This window comes from Oncorhynchus nerka, linkage group LG2 (assembly GCF_034236695.1).
Source record: "Oncorhynchus nerka isolate Pitt River linkage group LG2, Oner_Uvic_2.0, whole genome shotgun sequence".
In the NCBI taxonomy this organism is placed as follows: Eukaryota; Metazoa; Chordata; class Actinopteri; order Salmoniformes; family Salmonidae; genus Oncorhynchus; species Oncorhynchus nerka.
The window spans coordinates 81,580,984-81,602,980 of record NC_088397.1 but is presented as its reverse complement, the minus strand read 5'-3'; the positions used below and the strand labels follow the sequence as shown (position 1 = coordinate 81,602,980).

The 21,997-nt window shown below is 40.0% G+C and overlaps 1 protein-coding gene across 1 annotated transcript in view; it reads left to right on the top strand.

Moving 5' to 3' along the window:
• LOC115120658 (plexin-A1-like) overlaps positions 1-21,997 on the top strand; it is a 409,850-nt gene that overhangs the window by 256,429 nt on the left and 131,424 nt on the right. Inside the window, exon 10 of the mRNA XM_065003449.1 lies at positions 5,003-5,203. Within this exon, the coding sequence (XP_064859521.1) occupies positions 5,003-5,203 (201 nt within the window). The remainder of the gene's footprint in view (positions 1-5,002; positions 5,204-21,997) is intronic.

The window sequence follows — 21,997 nt, the reverse complement described above, 5'->3', positions numbered from 1 at the left end:
AAGCCCTCCCGCTTCTCCTTCACCCAAATTTAGACCGCTGATGTTCAGAAAGAGCTGCAAAATCTGTATCCCTACAAATCAGATGTGCTAGACAATCTGGACCCTCTTTTTGTAAAATGATCAGTCGAAATTGTTGCAGCCCCTATTACTAGCCTATTCAACCTCTCGTTCGTATCGTCTGAGATCCCCAAAGATTGGAAAGCTAAAGCGGTCATCCCCCTCTTCAAAGGGGGAGACATTCTAGACCCAAACTATTACAGACCCATATCCATCCTGCCCTGCCTTTCTAAAATCTTCGAAAGCCAAGTTAACAAACAGATGACCGTCCAATTTGAATCCCACCGTACCTTCTCCACTATGAAATCTGGTTTCCGAGCTGGTCTTGGGTGCACCTCATCGATAAAAGACAATACTGTGCAGCTGTCTTCATCGACCTGGCCAAGGCTTTTGACTCTGTCAATCATCGCATTCTTATTGGCAGACTCAATAGCCTAATGGTGACATAATATAGTATATTATAATATAATTATTCTCAATGGCTGACATAAGATGCATTATGATGTCATGGGACATATTTTTTAGGGGCCAAGATGTCGCCCTCACTCATAGGAGATGTAGACGGGGCAGTCAGTGACATTCTAACATCCCCGGGTCACCCTCCTTTTGCCTCTGTCAAAGATGTAACGCACGCTTCCCCTTGTCAAAGCCTTAACTCATGCCTCCCCATGTCAAACCCTTAACACACACTCCCCCGTGTCCCCTAACATTGTCCCCAAGTCTCCCCACTTTGATGACGTAGGTGTCAGTCTGTTCCCAAAGCTTTTTGACTCTTATTTTGTTATTTAACATGCTATTTCAATCCCCCATCCTTCTTAGCTGTATTCCACCACATCAGAGAGCTAATTAATTATGGATCGGATTGGTCTTAAAAACCTACCACGTCCAGACAGTCGCTTCATTACATATGCACAATGTTTTTTGAGCTTTATTTATTCATATCCTGTCAGATTCTTGCCTCAGAACTGTCTTTTATTTATTTATATAAAAGACACACTCACGCTCACTCGCATATACACACGATCTCTAATCGTCGTCTCATTAAATGCACTTGGCTAGTGTTGAAAGGGGTTTTGCTCTCATATGTGAGGTGCAGATTATCTTATCCACCTGACACTTGTTTTTCCTCCGTCACCGACATGGCGAGACATTGGAACTATCAACTGAAGTATCAGAGGGAATACAAATTTATGGGAGAGGAGAATATATGGTATCTCTGAATACCTTTGACCTTAAATAACAGCTTTCTGTAGTCTGTCATGGTTTCATGCCTTAAACTATTGAATGAAAATGTCTACGAGTGAGACGAGACATTTGTCTTGTGATGCAAGAATTGCAATGTTTAGAATGTCTTATTAATGAAGCATTTGTAGTTTTAAACCAAAAGAAAGTCAACTGCATGTACATTCAAAGGCTACAACTAAATGGTATTTTGCCTTGACCCTGAAATTCCTGGTAACCGGCTTTGTTTGACTAGGGTCTTTTCAGATTTGTCATATGCACTCAAGTGAATCCATGTTCTGTATGTGGACTTCATCTCCCACAATGCCTCTCTTCTTCCTGCCTGGTTAGCCGTAGGCGGTGAAGCCCCAAGGCAGCAGTTGAGTAAAACAAACAAGTGGTCTGGAGGAAGGCCCCTTAAGCCTGCCATATAACGGGGGTAGGAAACTTGGATGTACTCCACCAAAAACACCACACACACACACACACACGTCTGTGTTTAGCCCAATCCAATCATGCGGTGTGTTTAAGCTTACTTTGTAACAAGCTGTGGGTGTTTGTTTATTATCCAAATCATTTTCCCAAGAGCTGTGTAGATTTGCCAGCAGGGACAGTCATGGAAAGTGGAATGAGTCTAAATTAAGGCTGAAGGAAAGTGTGTATATGTGATGATCAGAAAGTCTCATTGTCTGGAATCTGCAATGGGGGTTCCCCAGGGATCTGTTTTAGGCCCCTAATAATCATGTGACCTTTTTATAGAAAATCACATTTTTATGGATTTTATGGACAAGACTAATACACTGAATAGAGCACAATATCAAAAGACAGCCAAAATATAAAAATGCAGGGCGTGTTGATTTTTATTGAATTTGTTGAATTTTGTGCTGTTTTCGCCTAGAATGCTCACAGCCCCAAATTCCTCAACAATGCTCCTTTCTAATTTTCAGAAGTCAAGACTTAAAACATTATTATACATCTTGATCTAGCTCCCTGCTCAAATGTCCATATTTGTCCGAGGCTGCAGGCAATTAATTAATTAGGATGTTGTCAAGGCTTGGGATACACGTGAAACAGAGCCGATTGTTGGTGTTGGTGTGAACGGATCTATATCTCTGACTTTGATACAGGGAGGGGCAAGTCAGAATGCAGTTCTGCGGAGGGAGGATGTATTTGTTTCCTTCTCTCTTTTTGCTTTCACTTTCCTCTTTTTCTCACTTTCCTTCTCTCTATTCTCTGCCATCCCTATCTATTTTTGTGTATCGATATTTTAGCTTTCTCTCCCTCTTTACCCTCTCCTTCTATTACTGCCTGTTCCTCCTTGGCGCCGATCCATTTCCTCTCACTTTTACCTACATCTCTTTGTCAATATTTTTATTTCTTCCCCTCTGTCTTTTTCTTCACACTCCCTCTGCCTCTTCATCCTACCTCCACCATCACCCTCCCTCCCTCTCCCTCCTGCCCTCCCGCTCTCCCTCCCTTGTTCCCTCTCCCTCCGTGCTAGTTCATTATTGTCAGTGTGTTGTCAGCAGGCTGGTGTTCTGTCCGTAGTAATTCCCTAGTCATTATGAGCTTAGTGTTGGAGCGGGTTCAGATGTTTGAGGAGGCTAATAAGCAAATTAACAAACACACCATTATCTGTTGGACCCGGGGGAACACTGTTGCACTAATCACAACATAACTGCTTACTGCATACTAGCACCTCAGGCAGATGTGCTGTACTGGTATGTATAAGTTGTGTTGGTACGTTTCTGATATGTTTAGGGCAGCCTTTCTCAAACCTCCTCAAGGGACTGCCAGTCATTCCATGTATTAACTGCTAGCTCACATGATTCAACTTGTCAACTAATTATCAATCAAATTTATTTATAAAGCCCTTTTTATGTCAGAAGCCCTTGACACCTTGAGTCAGATGAGCTAGTTCAGGGCTACAACACACTTGTGTAATGTCTGGAGGTCCCAGAGGAGAGGTTTAAGAAGCACTGGTTTAGGGTGTAGTTCTCAGATTTTGTAAGGGAGTGAGGGAGGGAGTGGTGATACTATGTCAAGTTGTATGGGACTAGTATCACTGATGCTGCAACTGATTTAAAGTTGCAACTTTTGTTTTACTTCTTTAGCATACGGTATTTGTTTGTAAAATGTTTGCAGTTGTCGACAGTGTTACATCATCTTACTTTGTTTCATTTACATGACTGAGTGAACTGGTTCTATGGCATTGGTCTAAAGAGCAGGGGCTGTTCCACCCACTAACAATCACGTTGTGCAACCGTTCCCAAGTTCTATTGAGTTGATGTTGAAGAACACACACACACACACACTCTGGACCTCCAAGGCTTTCCACAACAGTAATAGAAGACAATATAGTGTTTTTAATGATCTAAGCCATCGTCAAATGTTGCAAATGACTTGTCATAAACACATTTAAAACGTCTTATCCGAAATCAGACAAATTCAAATGAAATGACTATAAATATTTAACTTTCATGAAATCACAATTGCAATACATCAAAATAAAGCTTAACTTGTTGTTAATCCAGTCAGATTTCAAAACCATGTGATTATCTGAGGACATCGCTCAGCACACAAAACATTACAAACAGTAACCAGCCAAGTACATTAGTCACGAAAGTCAGAAATAGCAATAAAATTAATCACTTACCTTTGATGATCTTCGTATGGTTGCACTCACAAGACTCCCAGTTACACAATAAATGTTTGTTTTGTTCGATAAAGTCCCTCTTTATATCCAAAAACCTCAATTTTGTTAACGCGTTTTGTTCAGTAATCCAATGGCTCAAATGCAACAAGAGGCAGACGAAAATTCCAAATCGTGTCCGTAAAGTTCGTAGAAACATGTCAAACGATATTTATAATCAATCCTCAGGTTGTTTTTAGCCTGAATAATTGATAATATTTCAACCGGACAATAGCGTCATCAATATTAAAGAAAAACAAGAGAGGCACGCTCTCGGGACTGCGCACCAAACAGGTTGGGGATTTTCCACTGGCCTCTCATTGAAACTGCTCATTCTCCCTCATTTTTCAGAATAAAGGCCTGAAACAATGTCTAAAGACTGTTCACAGCTAGTGGAAGCCATGGGGAACGGAATATGGGTCCTATCCCTTTAAATGGTGAATGGAAAAACACCCATTTCAAAGTAATAGCACTTCCTGGATGTATTATCCTCCGTTTTCCGCCTGCCATTTCAGTTCTGTTATACTCACAGACATTATTTGAACCGTTTTGGAAACTTTAGAGTGTTTTCTATCCAAATCTACCAATTATATGGTTTCTGGGCCTGAATAGCAGGCAGTTTACTTTGGGCATGCTTTTCATCCAAAATTCCAAATGCTGCCCCCTACCCCAAAAAAGTTAAACTGCAGTTCAATCTCTTTGTTCTGTCTTTGGGGATGAAACATTATGATGTTATCACAGAGCTTTGTAGGCTTTCCTTTCTTTTTTAAGCAAGTCTTTTGAGTATCATGTCAAGTCATAAGCCGATGTTATACTGTCACAAAGACTACTTGACATTGTCTGTGAACAACCAAGTTACCCAAACCTCTCTCCCTCCCTTCATCCATCCGGTCCTTCATCTCACCCTCCATCAAGACAGCGGATCACATAAAAGCATTAAAACGACATAACAATATATGAAAAAACATATTGTTCTCTTAATCTCTTCATTTGTCTGATTATTCTCTCCATACCTATCTATCCCCCCTTCAGGACTGTCCCCAGATCCTTCCCTCTACCCAGATTTACATCCCTGTGGGTGTGACCAAGCCAATCACCCTGGCCGCCTGCAACCTGCCCCAGCCCCAGTCTGGCCAGAAGAACTACGAGTGTGTGTTCCACGTGCAGGGAGAGGAGCATAGCGTTACCGCACTGCGCTTCAACAGTACCAGCATCCAGTGTCAGAAGACCTCGGTGAGTTGACGCTCTCTCATGATTTTGTTACGCCCAGCACAAACACAACACATTCAAAAAAGCAAAGACTAGCCAATTAGATCGAGTTCCAGAAGACCTTGGGGAGTTAACACTCTGATACACTTATGACTGGTGCAGGTTTTTGTTCCAGTCCATCACTAACACACCTGATGTAATAAACCAAATGCTTGCTGATTGGTTTCATTACCAGTGCTCATGGCGAGAAGGAATTTGGTCAGTGTTTCTATTTTCCCAGCAGTAACACACCTGATTAGTCTTTTGACCAGTGGTCATGTCTATGAAGTTTGGCCGGAGTTTAGTTTGTAGGCATGTGGAGAATAAGCGTGAGCACAAGTAGAGGGCCTGCTGAAGGGTGTGTTGGAAGGATATTTGGGTTGTTTGGTGTGCACATGCATGGGACCATCTGTCAGTTAGAGGATTAGAGTTGCAAATGAGGAAGTGTGTGTGTGTGTGTGTGTGTGTGTGTGTGTGTGTGTGTGTGTGTGTGTGTGTGATAAGTGGTGCTGTGATTCACTGAGGCTGAAAATGTGGAGAGGAAGCCTGTCATCTCTGAAGCTCTCTGAAGCTCTCTGTCTGTCTGTCTGTCTGGCTGGCTGGCTGGCTGGCTCTCTTTCTCTCTCAATTTAAGTCTTTATTGTCATGGGAAACACATGTTTACATTGCCAAAACAAGTGAAATAGATAATAAACAAAAGTGCAATAAATTATACAAAAAAAACAGTAAACATTACAGAAAAAGTGCAACCAATGAAAAACATACACCATTGTAAAAGCAACCCATATTTATACTTATTTATTTCCCCTTTTGTACTTTATTTGCACATAATATGAAACTTGAAATGTCTTTATTCTTTTGTGAGTGTTGTGGCAATAGGTCACAAATCTTGTTGCTGTGATGGCACACTGGTATTTCACCCAATAGATATGGGAGTTTATCAAAATAGTTTTTTTCCCCAAATTATTTCTGGGTCTGTGTAATCTGAGGGAAATATGTGTCTCTAACATGATCATACATTTGGCAGGAGGTTAGGACATGCAGCTCAGTTTCCACTTCATTTTGTGGGCAGTGTGCACATAGCCTGTCTTCTCTTGAGAGCCAGGTCCAAAAGGCTATGCTCAGTCTGTACATAGTCGAAGATTTCCTTAATTTTGGGTCAGTCACAGTGGCCATATTTTTTGGCACTGTGTACTCTCTATTTAGGGTCAAATAGCATTCTAGCTTGCTTAGTTTTTTTGTAAATTATTTCTAATGTGTCAAGTAATTATCGTTTTGTTTTCTCATGGTTTGGTTGGGTCTAATTGTGTTTCTATCTCTGTGGGGTCTGTTTGTTTTTGTGAACAGAGCCCCATGACCATCTTGCTTGGGGGGGCTCTTCTCCAGCTTAATTTCTCTGTAGGTGATGGCTTTGTTATGGAACGTTTGGGAATCGCTTGCTTTTAGATAGTTGTAGAATTTAACATCTCTTTTCTGGATTTTGATAATTAGCGGGTGTTGGCCTAATTCTGCTCTGCATGTGTTATTTGGTATTTTACATTGTACACAGAGGATGTTTTTTCAGAATTCTGCATGCAGAGTCACAATTTGGTGATTGTACCATTTTGTGAATGCTGAGCAGACCCCAGACCTGGTGATGAGCAGACCCCAGATCTCACAACCATAAAGGCCAATGGGTTTTTATAACTGATTCAAGTATTTTTAGCCAGATCCTAATTGGTATGTTGAATTTTATAAATGTAATAAATGGATTTAATAAAGTTTTTTATTTATTTAACTAGACAAGTCAGTTAAACCTCTTTGGTGCAGGTGTGCCGCTAGCGACCCACCTCGACAACATCCGTTGAAATTGCAGAGATCCAAATTCAAATGACAGAAATAGTAATAATAAACATTCATGAAAAAACAAGTGTTATACATCGGTTAAAATATTAACTTCTTGTTAATCCAGACGCTTTGTCAGATTTCAAAAAGGCTTTACGGCTAAAGCATAACATGCGATTTTCTGAGGACAGCGCCTCGCGCTCAAAAAAAAGAAAACATTTTCCAACCAAGCAGATGAGTCACGAAAGTCAGAAATCGCAATAAAATTAATCACTTACCTTTGAAGATCTTCATCTAATTGCAATCAAAAGGGTCCCAGTTACACAATAAATGGTAGTTTTGTTCGATAAAGTCCCTATTTATATCCCAAAAACTCAGTTTTGTTGGTGCGTTTTGTTCAGTATTCCACTGGCTCAAAGGCGGTCAAAACATGCAGACGAGTACATCCTAATAGTACCGGTAAAGTTCGTTGAAACATGTCAAACGATGTTTATAACTAATCCTCGGTGTCAATTATAGAAATAATCGATAATATTTCAACCAGACAATAGAAAGGAAAAAGAACGCAAACCAGTAATGCATGCTTCCCCAGTCCCCTAACCAAAAATAAAATTTTCTTCGTCGTTTTTCAGAAAACAAACCTGAAACCATGCCTAAAGACTGTTGACATCTAGTGGAAGCCATAGGAACTGCAATCTGGGCCCTAACCAATTACATAGTAAATAGGCATTCAATGGAAAACCACTCGCATCAAACAAATCCCACTTCCTGGATGGATTTTCCTTGAGTTTTTGCCTGCCATATCAGAGTATCAGTTATACTCATTATCTTAACAGCTTCAGAAATGTCAGGGTATTTTCTAGCCAATTCTACCAAGTACATGCATATCCTAGCTTCTGGGCCTGAGTAACAGGCAGTTTACTTTGGGCACGTCATTCATCCGAATTTCCGAATACTGCCCCCTGTCACTAAAAAGTTAAGCACATATTCTTATTTACAATGATGGCCCAGGAACAGTGGGTTAACTGCCTTGTTCAGGGGCAGAATGACAGATTTTCACCTTGTCAGCTCGGGGATTCAACCTAGCAACCTTTCGGTTACTGGCCCAACGCTCTAACCACTAGGCTACCTGCCGCTACCTGCCTTCACTAATCACTTTAAATAATGCCACTTTAATGTCTACGTATCCTACATTACTCATCTCATATGTATATACTGTATTCTATACCATCTACTGCATCTTGCCTATGCCGCACGGCCATCGCTCATCCATATATTTATATGTACATAGTCTTATTCATCCCTTTACATTTGTGTGTATAAGGTAGTCATTGTGAATTTATTAGATTACTTGTTAGATATTACTGCACTGTCGGAACTAGAAGCACAAGCATTTCGCCTCACTCGCATTAACATCTGCTAACTATTTGACCAATAAAATTTGATTTGATTTCATGTTGCAGATGAAAAGCACGACAAAGACCCGGAACGCCTTCAAAGAATCGAACTTATTAGTTTCGAACAACTACAAATGCATGTCAATACACACTACAGCTACACGATAGAGGCACAGTATGCTAAACACGTGTACACATAGCATGTAACATGTCCAACAGGACCGCAAGCTTTGCCAAGTTGCCCATATGATTAGCATTTAGCAATGCTTGTGTATTTGACAGGTAGTGTAGCTCCTCCTAGCGTAGCATTAGCACTCAAATGCTAGGCTGTTTCAATCAACAGCTACTCTTTAGCGCTCTCGCACAGCAGCAATCCACAGTGTTTCTGAAGGGAGGCTAGTTAGGCAGTGACAGTGCTGTCTCTCCAAGGAGGGCTCTTCATTGACTGATTGTTTACTGTAGCAGCCAGCGCTAATCAGCAGCAGCTGACTCAGGAAAGGCTAAAGCAGTATTTCTCCATGTGAGGGCTGAAGAGAAGATGTGCTAGTAGGCTAATCAGCAGTTAGCTGTTAGAAAATGGTCTTGTTTTGACTGCTAACTGGTGTTGGCATGATAGTGTGTGTGGAATGAGAGGATTTTGCGATTTCCAGCTGATCAGTAGCGTAAATGTGCAGATGTTAAGTTGAGTTTAGCCCATAGTTAACCTATGAGTTTAGCCTATAGACTTAACCTATGAGTTTAGCCCATAGACTTCAAATCAGTTTTTAGAAAATACCCCCAAAAAAAAAAGACAGATAAGAATAACAAATAATTAAAGAGCAGCAGTAAATAACAATAGCGGGGCCATTTACAGGGTGTACCGGTGTCAATATGTACATGTAGGTAGAGTTATTAAAGTGACTATGCATAGATAATAGCAGAGAGTAGGAGCAGTGTGGGGGGGGTGGGGTGTACTGGGCCGTACACTCTGTAGTGCCTTGCGGTTGGAGGCCATGCAGTTGCCAAACCAGGCAGTGATGCAACCCGTCAGGATCCTCTCGATGGTGCAGCTGTAAAACCTTGTGAGGATCTGAGGACCCATGCCAAATCTTTTCAGTCTCCTGAGGGTGAATAGGTTTTGTTGTGCCCTCTTCACGACTGTCTTGGTGTGCTTGGACCATGTTAGTTTGTTGGTGATGTGGACACCAAGGAACTTGAAGCTCTCAACCTGCTCCACTACAGCCCAGTCGATGAGAATGGGGACATGCTCGGTCCTTTTTTTCATGTAGTCCACAATTATCTCCTTTTTCTTGGTCACGTTGAGGGAGAAGTTGTTATCCTGGAACCACACGATCAGGTCTCTTACCTCCTCTCTATAGGCTGTCTCATTTTTGTCAGTGGTCAGGCCTACCACTGTTGTGTCATCAGCAATCTTAATGATGGTGTTGGAGTCATGCCTGGTTGTGCAGTCATGAGTGAACAGGTAGTACAGGAGGGGACTGAGAACGCACCCCTGAGGGGCCCCCGTGTTGAGGATCAGAGTGGCTGATGTGTTGTTACCTGCCCTTACCACCTGGGGTGCCCGTCAGGAAGTCCAGGATCCAGTTGCCCATAGACTTAACCTAGGAGTTTAGCCAATATTGTTAACCTATGATTTTAGCCCATAGAGTTAACCTAATAGGAGTTTAGCCCATAGAGTTAACCTCTAGCGACGAGCAATCCCGTATCCGGGAGCGTAATCATAGCCTCAAGCACATTACCATAACGCAACTTTTTCTATTCATGAAAATCGCAAATGAAATGAAATAAATATATTGAAACACAAGCTTAGCCTTTTGTAAACAACACTGTCATCTCAGATTTTCAAAATATGCTTTTCAACCAAAGCTACACAAGCATTTGTGTAAGAGTATTGATAGCCTAGCATAACATTAAGCCTAGCATTCAACAGGCAACATTTTCACAAAAACAAGAAAAGCATTCAAATAAAATTATTTTCCTTCGAAGAACTTCGGATATTTTCAATGAGGAGACTCTCAGTTAGATAGCAAATGTTCATTTTTTCCAAAAATATTATTTGTGTAGGAGAAATCGCTCCGTTTTGTTCATCACTTTTGGCTAAGAAAAAAAAAACGAAAATTCATTCTCTACAACGCCAAACTTTTTTCCAAATGAACTCCATAATATCGACAGAAACATGGCAAACGTTGTTTAGAATCATCCTCAAGGTGTTTTTCACATATCTATTCGATGATAAATCCTTCGTGGCAGTTGGGTTTCTCCTCAGTAGCAAACGGAAAAGTACTTGCAGCTGGAGATTACGCAATAATTGCAACGGAGGACACCAAGCGACCACCTGGTAAATGTAGTCTCTTAGGGTCAATCTTCCACTGATATGCCTAACAAATACGTCACAATGCTGCAGACACCTTGGGGAAAACGTGGAAAAGGTAAGCTGACTCCTAGCTCCTCCACAGCCATATAAGGAGTCATTGCCATGAGGCGGTTTCAAAAAATGCGGCACATACTGATTGTATTTTTATCTGGTTGTTTTCTGTAACATCAGTTCTGTGGCACTCACAGACAATATCTTTGCAGTTTTTGAAACGTCAGAGTGTTTTCTTTCCAAAGGTGTCAATTATACGCATAGTCGAGCATCTTTTCGTGACAAAATATCTTGTTTAAAACGGAAATGTTTTTCATCCAAAAATTAAAAGAGCGCCCCCTATATCGAAGAAGTTAACCTAATAGGAGTTTAGCCCATAGAGTTAACCTAATATGTGTTTAGCCAATAGAGTTAACCGAATAGGAGTTTAGCCCATAGAGTTAAACGAATAGGAGTTTAGCCCATAGAGTTAACCTAATCGGAGTTTAGCCCATTGAGTCAATCTAATAGGAGTTTAGCCCATAAGAGTCAACTTAATAGGAGTTTTGCCCATAGAGTCAACCTAATATGAGTTTTGCCCATAGAGTCAACCTAATATGAGTTTTGCCCATAGAGTCAACCTAATATGAGTTTTGCCCATAGAGTCAACCTAATATGAGTTTTGCCCATAGAGTCAACCTAATATGAGTTTTGCCCATAAGAGTCAATCTAATAGGCGTTTAGCCCATAAGAGTCAACCTAATAGGAGTTTAGCCCATAAGAGTCAACCTAATAGGAGTTTAGCCCATAGAGTCAACCTAATAGGAGTTTAGCCCATAGAGTCAACCTAATATGAGTTTTACCTATGAGTCTGGACAGAAGGATTGTTTTTTGGAGGGAAGAAGAAGTGAACGGTGTGCAAGGAATGACCAGGAACTCAAGGATGTGTGCCTCAGTAAAGTAAAGAAGACACTTCTCCTCTTTTCGGTCTGAAGGAGTCATATTATCAGCATGGCTCCTATTTGTGGTCCGAGTGATGAAAACTGTTCCCTTGTACACTGACCCTTTTGCATAGTCACAGGAAGCGGTCAATGCACACTGAAGATAAATAATGACATGTGATAGGATGATATCTATATTTGCCTCGTACAGTATTGGCTGTTGGTATCTGGATTATGGGGTTATGTATCTGTCCTTTGGTGCTTCTATGTCTATCACTCCAGTGTTAATTTGCTAAACTGAAATTACTTTGCTACTATGGCCTATTTATTGCCTTACCTGTTTGTATCACACTGCTTTGCTTTATCTTGGCCAGGTCGCAGTTGTAAATGACAACTTGTTCTCAACTAGCTTACCTGGTTAAATAAAGGTGAAATACTTAAAAAAAAAAAAATGTATATAAATATGTTAGGTTTGCTGGTCATTGTTCTGACTTAATATTCCCTTGCTCCTTGGTGAAACAGATATATTGTCCATGGAAGGTTAATCCATTACTTTATATTTCACAATACTTTGAGGACTTTAGTGGCTTAACCATCCCACACATTGACACAGTTCAGTGTTCCAGAACGACAGTCCAGTGTTCCAGCCCTTTTGCTTGTGTGCAAATACAGTCAATATTCCCCAGAGAGGGAGAGAAGGAGAGGAGAGAAAAAAGGTGGAAAGTCAGGAAAAACAAACAGGGGGAGGGAGGGGGGAACAAACTAATCTGGTTTGGTGGTGGATCTTCCTTCTATCGTGTGTATGTGTGTGTGTGTGTGTGTGTGTGTGTACACACACACACCCCGGAAAAGGGGGAAGCAGGGCAAGAAAATTAGACTAACAGAGGAGTCGGCAATAGATGGAGAGGAGGACATGGAGGGAAGAAGGATAAGGAAAGAGATGGAGTAAATATATGGTAAGAAGGGTGGGTAGAGGGAGTAGGGGAGGGAGAGAAGGGTGGGTAGAGGGAGTTGGGGAGGGAGAGAAGGGTGGGTAGAGGGAGACAAGGGAGGTTTGAGGGAGTAGAGAGAGGCAAGGGTGATAGAGGGAGTAGGGGAGTGAAACAAGGGTGGGTGGATGAGGGAGATAATTTGTATTTATTTAACCAAGAACGAATTCTTATTTACATTGACAGCATACCGGGGAACAGTGGGTTAACTGCTTTGTTCAGGGGCAGAATGACATATTTGTAACTTGTCAGCTCTGGGATTCGATCCAGTAACCTTTCGGTTTCTGGCCCAACGCTCTAACCACAAGGCTACCTGCAGCCCCCATTGGAGAGAAGGTGGGTGGAGGGAGTAGAGGGAGAGAAGGGTGGGTAGAAAGAGTAGGGGAGGGAAAGAAGGGTGGCTAGAGGGAGAGAAGGCTGGGTAGGGGGAGGGAGGGAAAGAAGGGTAGAGGAGGGAGAGAAGGGGGTGGGTAGAGGGAGGGAAAGGAGGGGGGTAGGAGAGAAGGGTGGGTAGGGGGAGTAGAGGGAGGGAAAGAAGGGTGGGTAGAGGGAGGGGAGAGAAGGGTGGGTAGGGGGGTAGAGGGAGAGGGGGGGGAGTAGGGAGGGAGAAGGGTGGGTAGGGGGGAGGGAGGGAAAGGAGGAGGGAAAGAAGGGTGGGTAGAGGGAGAGAAGGGTGGGTAGGGGGAGTAGGGAGGAGGGGTGGGTAGAGAAGGGTGGGTAGAGGGAGAGAAGGGTAGGGGAGGGAAAGGAGGGTGGGTAGATGGAGAGAAGGGTGGGTAGGGGGAGTAGAGGAGGGAGAGAAGGGTGGGTAGAGGGAGTAGGGGAGGGAGGGAGAGAAGGGTGGGTAGGGGGGTGGTAGGGGGAGTAGGGAAAGAAGGGTGGGTAGAGGGAGTAGAGGAGGGAGAGAAGGGTGGGTAGAGGGAGTAGGGGAGGGAAAGAAGGGTGGCTAGAGGGAGAAAAGGGTGGGTAGGGGAGGGAGTAGAGGGGAGAGGGAGAGAGAAGGGTGGGTAGGGGGAGTAGGGGAGGAGAAGGGTGGCTAGAGAAGAAAAGGGTGGGTAGAGGGAGTAGGGGAGGGAAAGGAGGGTGGGTAGATGGAGAGAAGGGTGGGTAGGGGGAGTAGGGGATGGAGAGAAGGGTGAATAGAGGAAGGAGAGATCAGCAAAAAGCAAAGATCCAAAAAGATTGCATAGAGAGAGGGACACAGCAAATGTGATAGTTAGAGGTGGAGAGAGAGAGAGTTTGGAAGACAGGAGGAGGACACGGCTGAGACTCGTACCACTTTCTTCTCTAGATGGAACTGAGAGAAGGATGAGGAGAATAATGAGGAGAGGTGCACCACACAGTGCACCACACTGAAAGCAATGACCCATTAACCAGACAGAGGATATAAGGAGGTCTCAATGTATTGCTTTCTGACGACCAGGGTCCAGTGTACCAAAATATTTAAGGAAAAGTTCATAGGAAGTCATTAAATCTTTGAGCAGTTTTCCAAAACCATTGTTGCAAGTTGCACTTTAGATGTTTTTTGTTGCCCTTCTGCATCACTTTACACAGATCTCCGCTAAACATAGCATCAATATTTTTTATCTGTCTCTCTGTGCTGCATGTCTGTTTTCACTCAGGTGCCTACTACTGTTAGTCTACCACTGTTCTGTTTCTGTATCTAGTCTACTACTGTTAGTCTACCACTGTTCTGTTTCTGTATCTAGTCTACTACTGTTCTGTATCTAGTCTACTATTGTTAGTCTACCACTGTTCTGTTTCTGTATCTAGTCTACTACTGTTCTGTATCTAGTCTACTACTGTTCTGTATCTAGTCTACTACTGTTCTGTTTCTGTATCTAGTCTACTACTGTTCCGTATCTAGTCTACTACTGTTCTGTTTCTGTATCTAGTCTACTACTGTTCTGTTTCTGTGTCTAGTCTACTACTGTTCTGTATCTAGTCTACTACTGTTCTGTTTCTGTATTTAGTTTACTACTGTTCTGTTTCTGTATCTAGTCTACTGCTGTTCTGTTTCTGTATCTAGTCTACTACTGTTCTGTTTCTGTATCTAGTCTACTACTGTTCTGTTTCTGTATCTAGTCTACTACTGTTCTGTTTCTGTATCTAGTCTACTACTGTTCTGTTTCTGTATCTAGTCTACTACTGTTCTGTTAGTATATCTAGTCTACTACTGTTCTGTATCTAGTCTACTACTGTTCTGTATCTAGTCTACTAATGTTCTGTATCTAGTCTACTACTGTTCTGTATCTAGTCTACTAATGTTCTGTATCTAGTCTACTACTGTTCTGTATCTAGTCTACTGCTGTTCTGTTTCTGTATCTAGTCTACTACTGTTCTGTTTCTGTATCTAGTCTACTACTGTTCTGTATCTAGTCTACTACTGTTCTGTTTCTGTATTTAGTTTACTACTGTTCTGTTTCTGTATCTAGTCTACTACTGTTCTGTTTCTGTATCTAGTCTACTACTGTTCTGTTTCTGTATCTAGTCTACTACTGTTCTGTTTCTGTATCTAGTCTACTACTGTTCTGTTTCTGTATCTAGTCTACTACTGTTCTGTTTCTAGTCTACTACTGTTCTGTATCTAGTCTACTACTGTTCTGTATCTAGTCTACTACTGTTCTGTTTCTGTATCTAGTCTACTACTGTTCTGTATCTAGTCTACTACTGTTCTGTTTCTGTATCTAGTCTACTACTGTTTACTAGTCTGTTCTGTTTCTGTATCTAGTCTACTACTGTTCTGTTTCTGTTTCTGTCTAGTCTACTACTGTTCTGTTTCTAGTTAGTCTGTGTTCTGTTTCTGTATCTAGTCTACTACTGTTCTGTTTCTGTATTTAGTTTACTACTGTTCTGTTTCTGTATCTAGTCTACTACTGTTCTGTTTCTGTGTCTAGTCTACTAATGTTCTGTATCTAGTCTACTACTGTTCTGTTTATGTATCTAGTCTACTACTGTTCTGTTTCTGTATCTAGTCTACTACTGTTCTGTTTCTGTATCTAGTCTACTACTGTTCTAGTCTACTACTGTTCTTCTGTGTCTATCTAGTCTACTACTGTTCTGTTTCTGTATCTAGTCTACTACTGTTCTGTTTCTGTATCTAGTCTACTACTGTTCTGTTTCTGTGTCTAGTCTACTAATGTTCTGTATCTAGTCTACTACTGTTCTGTTTCTGTATCTAGTCTACTACTGTTCTGTTTCTGTATCTAGTCTACTACTGTTCTGTATCTAGTCTACTACTGTTCTGTTTCTGTATCTAGTCTACTACTGTTCTGTTTCTGTATCTAGTCTACTACTGTTCTGTTTCTGTGTCTAGTCTACTACTGTTCTGTTTCTGTATCTAGTCTACTACTGTTCTGTTTCTGTATCTAGTCTACTACTGTTCTGTATCTAGTCTACTACTGTTCTGTTTCTCTATCTAGTCTACTACTGTTCTGTATCTAGTCTACTACTGTTCTGTTTCTGTATTTAGTTTACTACTGTTCTGTTTCTGTATCTAGTCTACTACTGTTCTGTTTCTGTATCTAGTCTACTACTGTTCTGTTTCTGTATCTAGTCTACTACTGTTCTGTTTCTGTATCTAGTCTACTACTGTTCTGTTTCTGTATCTAGTCTACTACTGTTCTGTATCTAGTCTACTACTGTTCTGTTTATGTGTCTAGTCTACTACTGTTCTGTTTCTGTATCTAGTCTACTACTGTTCTGTTTCTGTGTCTAGTCTACTAATGTTCTGTATCTAGTCTACTACTGTTCTGTATCTAGTCTACTAATGTTCTGTATCTAGTCTACTACTGTTCTGTATCTAGTCTACTACTGTTCTGTTTCTGTGTCTAGTCTACTAATGTTCTGTATCTAGTCTACTACTGTTCTGTTTCTGTGTCTAGTCTACTACTGTTCTGTATCTAGTCTACTACTGTTCTGTTTCTGTATTTAGTTTACTACTGTTCTGTTTCTGTATCTAGTCTACTGCTGTTCTGTTTCTATATCTAGTCTACTACTGTTCTGTTTCTGTATCTAGTCTACTACTGTTCTGTTTCTGTATCTAGTCTACAACTGTTCTGTTTCTGTATTTAGTTTACTACTGTTCTGTTTCTGTATCTAGTCTACTGCTGTTCTGTTTCTATTCTACTACTGTTCTGTTTCTGTATCTAGTCTACTACTGTTCTGTTTCTGTATCTAGTCTACTACTGTTCTGTTTCTGTATCTAGTCTACTACTGTTCTGTTTCTGTATCTAGTCTACTACTGTTCTGTTTCTGTATTTAGTTTACTACTGTTCTGTTTCTGTATCTAGTCTACTACTGTTCTGTTTCTGTATCTAGTTTACTGCTGTTCTGTTTCTGTATCTAGTCTACTACTGTTCTGTTTCTGTATCTAGTCTACTACTGTTCTGTATCTAGTCTACTACTGTTCTGTTTATGTATCTAGTCTACTACTGTTCTGTATCTAGTCTACTACTGTTCTGTTTCTGTATCTAGTCTAGTACTGTTCTGTTTCTGTGTCTAGTCTACTAATGTTCTGTATCTAGTCTACTAATGTTCTGTATCTAGTCTACTACTGTTCTGTATCTAGTCTACTACTGTTCTGTTTCTGTATCTAGTCTACTACTGTTCTGTATCTAGTCTACTACTGTTCTGTTTCTGTATCTAGTCTAGTACTGTTCTGTTTCTGTGTCTAGTCTACTACTGTTCTGTATCTAGTCTACTACTGTTCTGTATCTAGTCTACTACTGTTCTGTTTCTGTATCTAGTCTACTACTGTTCTGTTTCTGTATCTAGTCTACTACTGTTCTGTATCTAGTCTACTACTGTTCTGTTTCTGTATTTAGTTTACTACTGTTCTGTTTCTATATCTAGTCTACTGCTGTTCTGTTTCTATATCTAGTCTACTACTGTTCTGTTTCTGTATCTAGTCTACTACTGTTCTGTTTCTGTATCTAGTCTACTACTGTTCTGTTTCTGTATCTAGTCTACTACTGTTCTGTTTCTGTATTTAGTTTACTACTGTTCTGTTTCTAGTCTATCTAGTCTACTGCTGTTCTGTTTAGTCTACTATGTTCTAGTCTACTACTGTTCTGTTTCTGTATCTAGTCTACTACTGTTCTGTTTCTGTATCTAGTCTACTACTGTTCTGTTTCTGTATCTAGTTCTGTTTCTGTATTTAGTTTACTACTGTTCTGTTTCTGTATCTAGTCTACTACTGTTCTGTTTCTGTATCTAGTTTACTACTGTTCTGTTTCTGTATCTAGTCTACTACTGTTCTGTTTCTGTCTATTCTGTTTCTAGTTCTATCTAGTCTGTTCTGTTTCTGTATCTAGTCTACTACTGTTCTGTTTCTGTCTAGTCTACTACTGTTCTGTTTCTGTATCTAGTCTACTACTGTTCTGTTTCTGTATCTAGTCTACTACTGTTCTGTTTCTGTATCTAGTCTACTACTGTTCTGTTTCTGTATCTAGTCTACTACTGTTCTGTTTCTGTATCTAGTCTACTACTGTTCTGTTTCTGTATCTAGTCTACTACTGTTCTGTATCTAGTCTACTACTGTTCTGTATCTAGTCTACTACTGTTCTGTTTCTGTATCTAGTCTACTACTGTTCTGTTTCTGTCTACTACTGTCTAGTCTACTGTTCTGTTTCTGTATCTAGTTTACTACTGTTCTGTTTCTGTATCTAGTCTACTACTGTTCTGTTTCTGTATCTAGTCTACTACTGTTCTGTTTCTGTATCTAGTCTACTACTGTTCTGTTTCTGTACTACTGTTCTGTTTCTGTATCTAGTCTACTACTGTTCTGTTTCTGTGTCTGGTCTACTACTGTTCTGTTTCTGTATCTAGTCTACTACTGTTCTGTTTCTGTATCTAGTCTTCTACTGTTCTGTTTCTGTATTTAGTTTACTACTGTTCTGTTTCTGTATCTAGTCTACTACTGTTCTGTTTCTGTATCTAGTCTACTACTGTTCTGTTTCTGTATCTAGTCTACTACTGTTCTGTTTCTGTCTACTATCTGTTTCTGTAGTCTACTACTGTTCTGTTTCTGTATCTAGTCTACTACTGTTCTACTGTTTCTGTTTCTGTATCTAGTCTACTACTGTTCTGTATCTAGTCTACTACTGTTCTGTTTCTGTATCTAGTCTACTACTGTTCTGTTTCTGTGTCTAGTCTACTACTGTTCTGTTTCTGTATCTAGTCTAGTCTGTTTCTGTATCTAGTCTACTACTGTTCTGTATCTAGTCTACTACTGTTCTGTTTCTGTATCTAGTCTACTACTGTTCTGTTTCTGTATCTAGTTCTGTTTCTGTCTACTGTTCTGTTTCTGTATCTAGTCTACTACTGTTCTGTTTCTGTATCTAGTCTACTACTGTTCTGTATCTAGTCTACTACTGTTCTGTTTCTGTATCTAGTCTACTACTGTTCTGTTTCTGTTCTGTTTCTGTATCTAGTCTACTACTGTTCTGTTTCTGTATCTAGTCTGTTTCTGTACTACTGTTCTGTATCTAGTCTACTACTGTTCTGTTTCTGTATTTAGTTTACTACTGTTCTGTTTCTAGTATTTAGTCTACTACTTTCTGTTTCTGTATCTAGTCTACTACTGTTCTGTTTCTGTATCTAGTCTACTACTGTTCTGTTTCTATATCTAGTCTACTACTGTTCTGTTTCTGTATCTAGTCTACTACTGTTCTGTTTCTGTATCTAGTCTACTAGTCTGTTCTGTTTCTGTATCTAGTCTACTACTGTTCTGTTTCTGTATACTACTGTTCTGTTGTCTGTATCTAGTTTACTACTGTTCTGTTTCTGTATCTAGTCTACTACTGTTCTGTATCTAGTCTACTACTATTTCTGTATCTAGTCTACTACTGTTCTGTTTCTGTATCTAGTCTACTACTGTTCTGTTTCTGTATCTAGTACTCTGTTTCTGTATCTAGTCTACTACTGTTCTGTTTCTGTATCTAGTTTACTACTGTTCTGTTTCTGTATCTAGTCTACTACTGTTCTGTTTCTGTATCTAGTCTACTACTGTTCTGTATCTAGTTTCTGTTCTGTATCTAGTCTACTACTGTTCTGTTTCTGTATCTAGTCTACTGTTCTGTTTCTGTATCTAGTCTACTACTGTTCTGTTTCTCTAGTCTACTACTGTTCTGTTTCTGTATCTAGTCTACTACTGTTCTGTTTCTGTGTCTAGTCTACTACTGTTCTGTATCTGTTTCTGTATCTAGTCTACTACTGTTCTGTTCTAGTCTACTACTGTTCTGTTTCTAGTCTAGTCTACTACTGTTCTGTTTCTGTATCTAGTCTACTACTGTTCTGTTTCTGTTTCTGTATCTATCTAGTTTACTACTGTTCTGTTTCTGTATCTAGTCTACTACTGTTCTGTTTCTGTATCTAGTCTACTACTGTTCTGTTTCTGTATCTAGTCTACTACTGTTCTGTTTCTGTATCTAGTCTACTACTGTTCTGTATCTAGTCTACTACTGTTCTGTATCTAGTCTACTACTGTTCTGTTTCTGTATCTAGTCTACTACTGTTCTGTTTCTGTATCTAGTCTACTACTGTTCTGTTTCTGTTCTGTTTCTCTAGTCTACTACTGTTCTGTTCTGTATCTAGTCTACTACTGTTCTGTTTCTGTATCTAGTTACTACTGTTCTGTTTCTGTATCTAGTCTACTACTGTTCTGTTCTGTTAGTCTCTGTATCTAGTCTACTACTGTTCTGTTTCTGTAGTCTACTACTGTTCTGTTTCTGTATCTAGTCTACTACTGTTCTGTTTCTGTATCTAGTCTACTACTGTTCTGTTTCTGTATCTAGTCTACTACTGTTCTGTTTCTGTAGTCTACTACTCTACTGTATCTAGTCTACTGTTCTCTGTATCTAGTCTACTACTGTTCTGTTTCTGTATCTAGTCTACTACTGTTCTGTATCTAGTCTACTACTGTTCTGTTTCTGTATCTAGTCTACTACTAGTCTACTACTGTTCTGTTTCTGTATCTAGTCTACTACTGTTCTGTTTCTGTATCTAGTCTACTACTGTTCTGTTTCTGTATCTAGTTTACTACTGTTCTGTTTCTGTATCTAGTCTACTACTGTTCTGTTTCTGTGTCTAGTCTACTAATGTTCTGTATCTAGTCTACTACTGTTCTGTATCTAGTCTACTACTGTTCTGTTTCTGTATCTAGTCTACTACTGTTCTGTTTCTGTATCTAGTCTACTACTGTTCTGTTTCTGTATCTAGTCTACTACTGTTCTGTTTCTGTATCTAGTCTACTACTGTTCTGTTTCTGTATCTAGTCTACTACTGTTCTGTTTCTGTATCTAGTCTACTACTGTTCTGTTTCTGTATCTAGTCTACTACTGTTCTGTTTCTGTATCTAGTCTACTACTGTTCTGTTTCTCTAGTCTACTACTGTTCTGTTTCTGTATCTAGTCTACTACTGTTCTGTTTCTGTATCTAGTACTACTGTTCTGTTTCTGTATCTAGTCTACTACTGTTCTGTATCTAGTCTACTGTTCTGTTTCTGTACTGTTCTGTTTCTGTATCTAGTCTACTACTGTTCTGTTTCTGTGTCTAGTCTACTACTGTTCTGTTTCTGTGTCTAGTCTACTACTGTTCTGTTTCTGTATCTAGTCTACTACTGTTCTGTTTCTGTATTTAGTTTACTACTGTTCTGTTTCTGTATCTAGTCTACTACTGTTCTGTTTCTGTATCTAGTCTACTACTGTTCTGTATCTAGTCTACTACTGTTCTGTTTCTGTGTCTAGTCTACTACTGTTCTGTATCTAGTCTACTACTGTTCTGTTTCTGTATCTAGTCTACTACTGTTTACTACTGTTCTGTTTCTGTATCTAGTCTACTACTGTTCTGTTTCTATATCTAGTCTACTACTGTTCTGTTTCTGTATCTAGTCTACTACTGTTCTGTTTCTGTATCTAGTCTACTACTGTTCTGTTTCTGTATTTAGTTTACTACTGTTCTGTTTCTGTATCTAGTCTACTGCTGTTCTGTTTCTATATCTAGTCTACTACTGTTCTGTTTCTGTATCTAGTCTACTACTGTTCTGTTTCTGTATCTAGTCTACTACTGTTCTGTTTCTGTATTTAGTTTACTACTGTTCTGTTTCTGTATCTAGTCTACTACTGTTCTGTTTCTGTATCTAGTCTACTACTGTTCTGTTTCTGTATCTAGTCTACTACTGTTCTGTTTCTGTATCTAGTCTACTACTGTTCTGTATCTAGTCTACTACTGTTCTGTTTCTATCTAGTCTACTACTGTTCTGTTTCTGTATCTAGTCTACTACT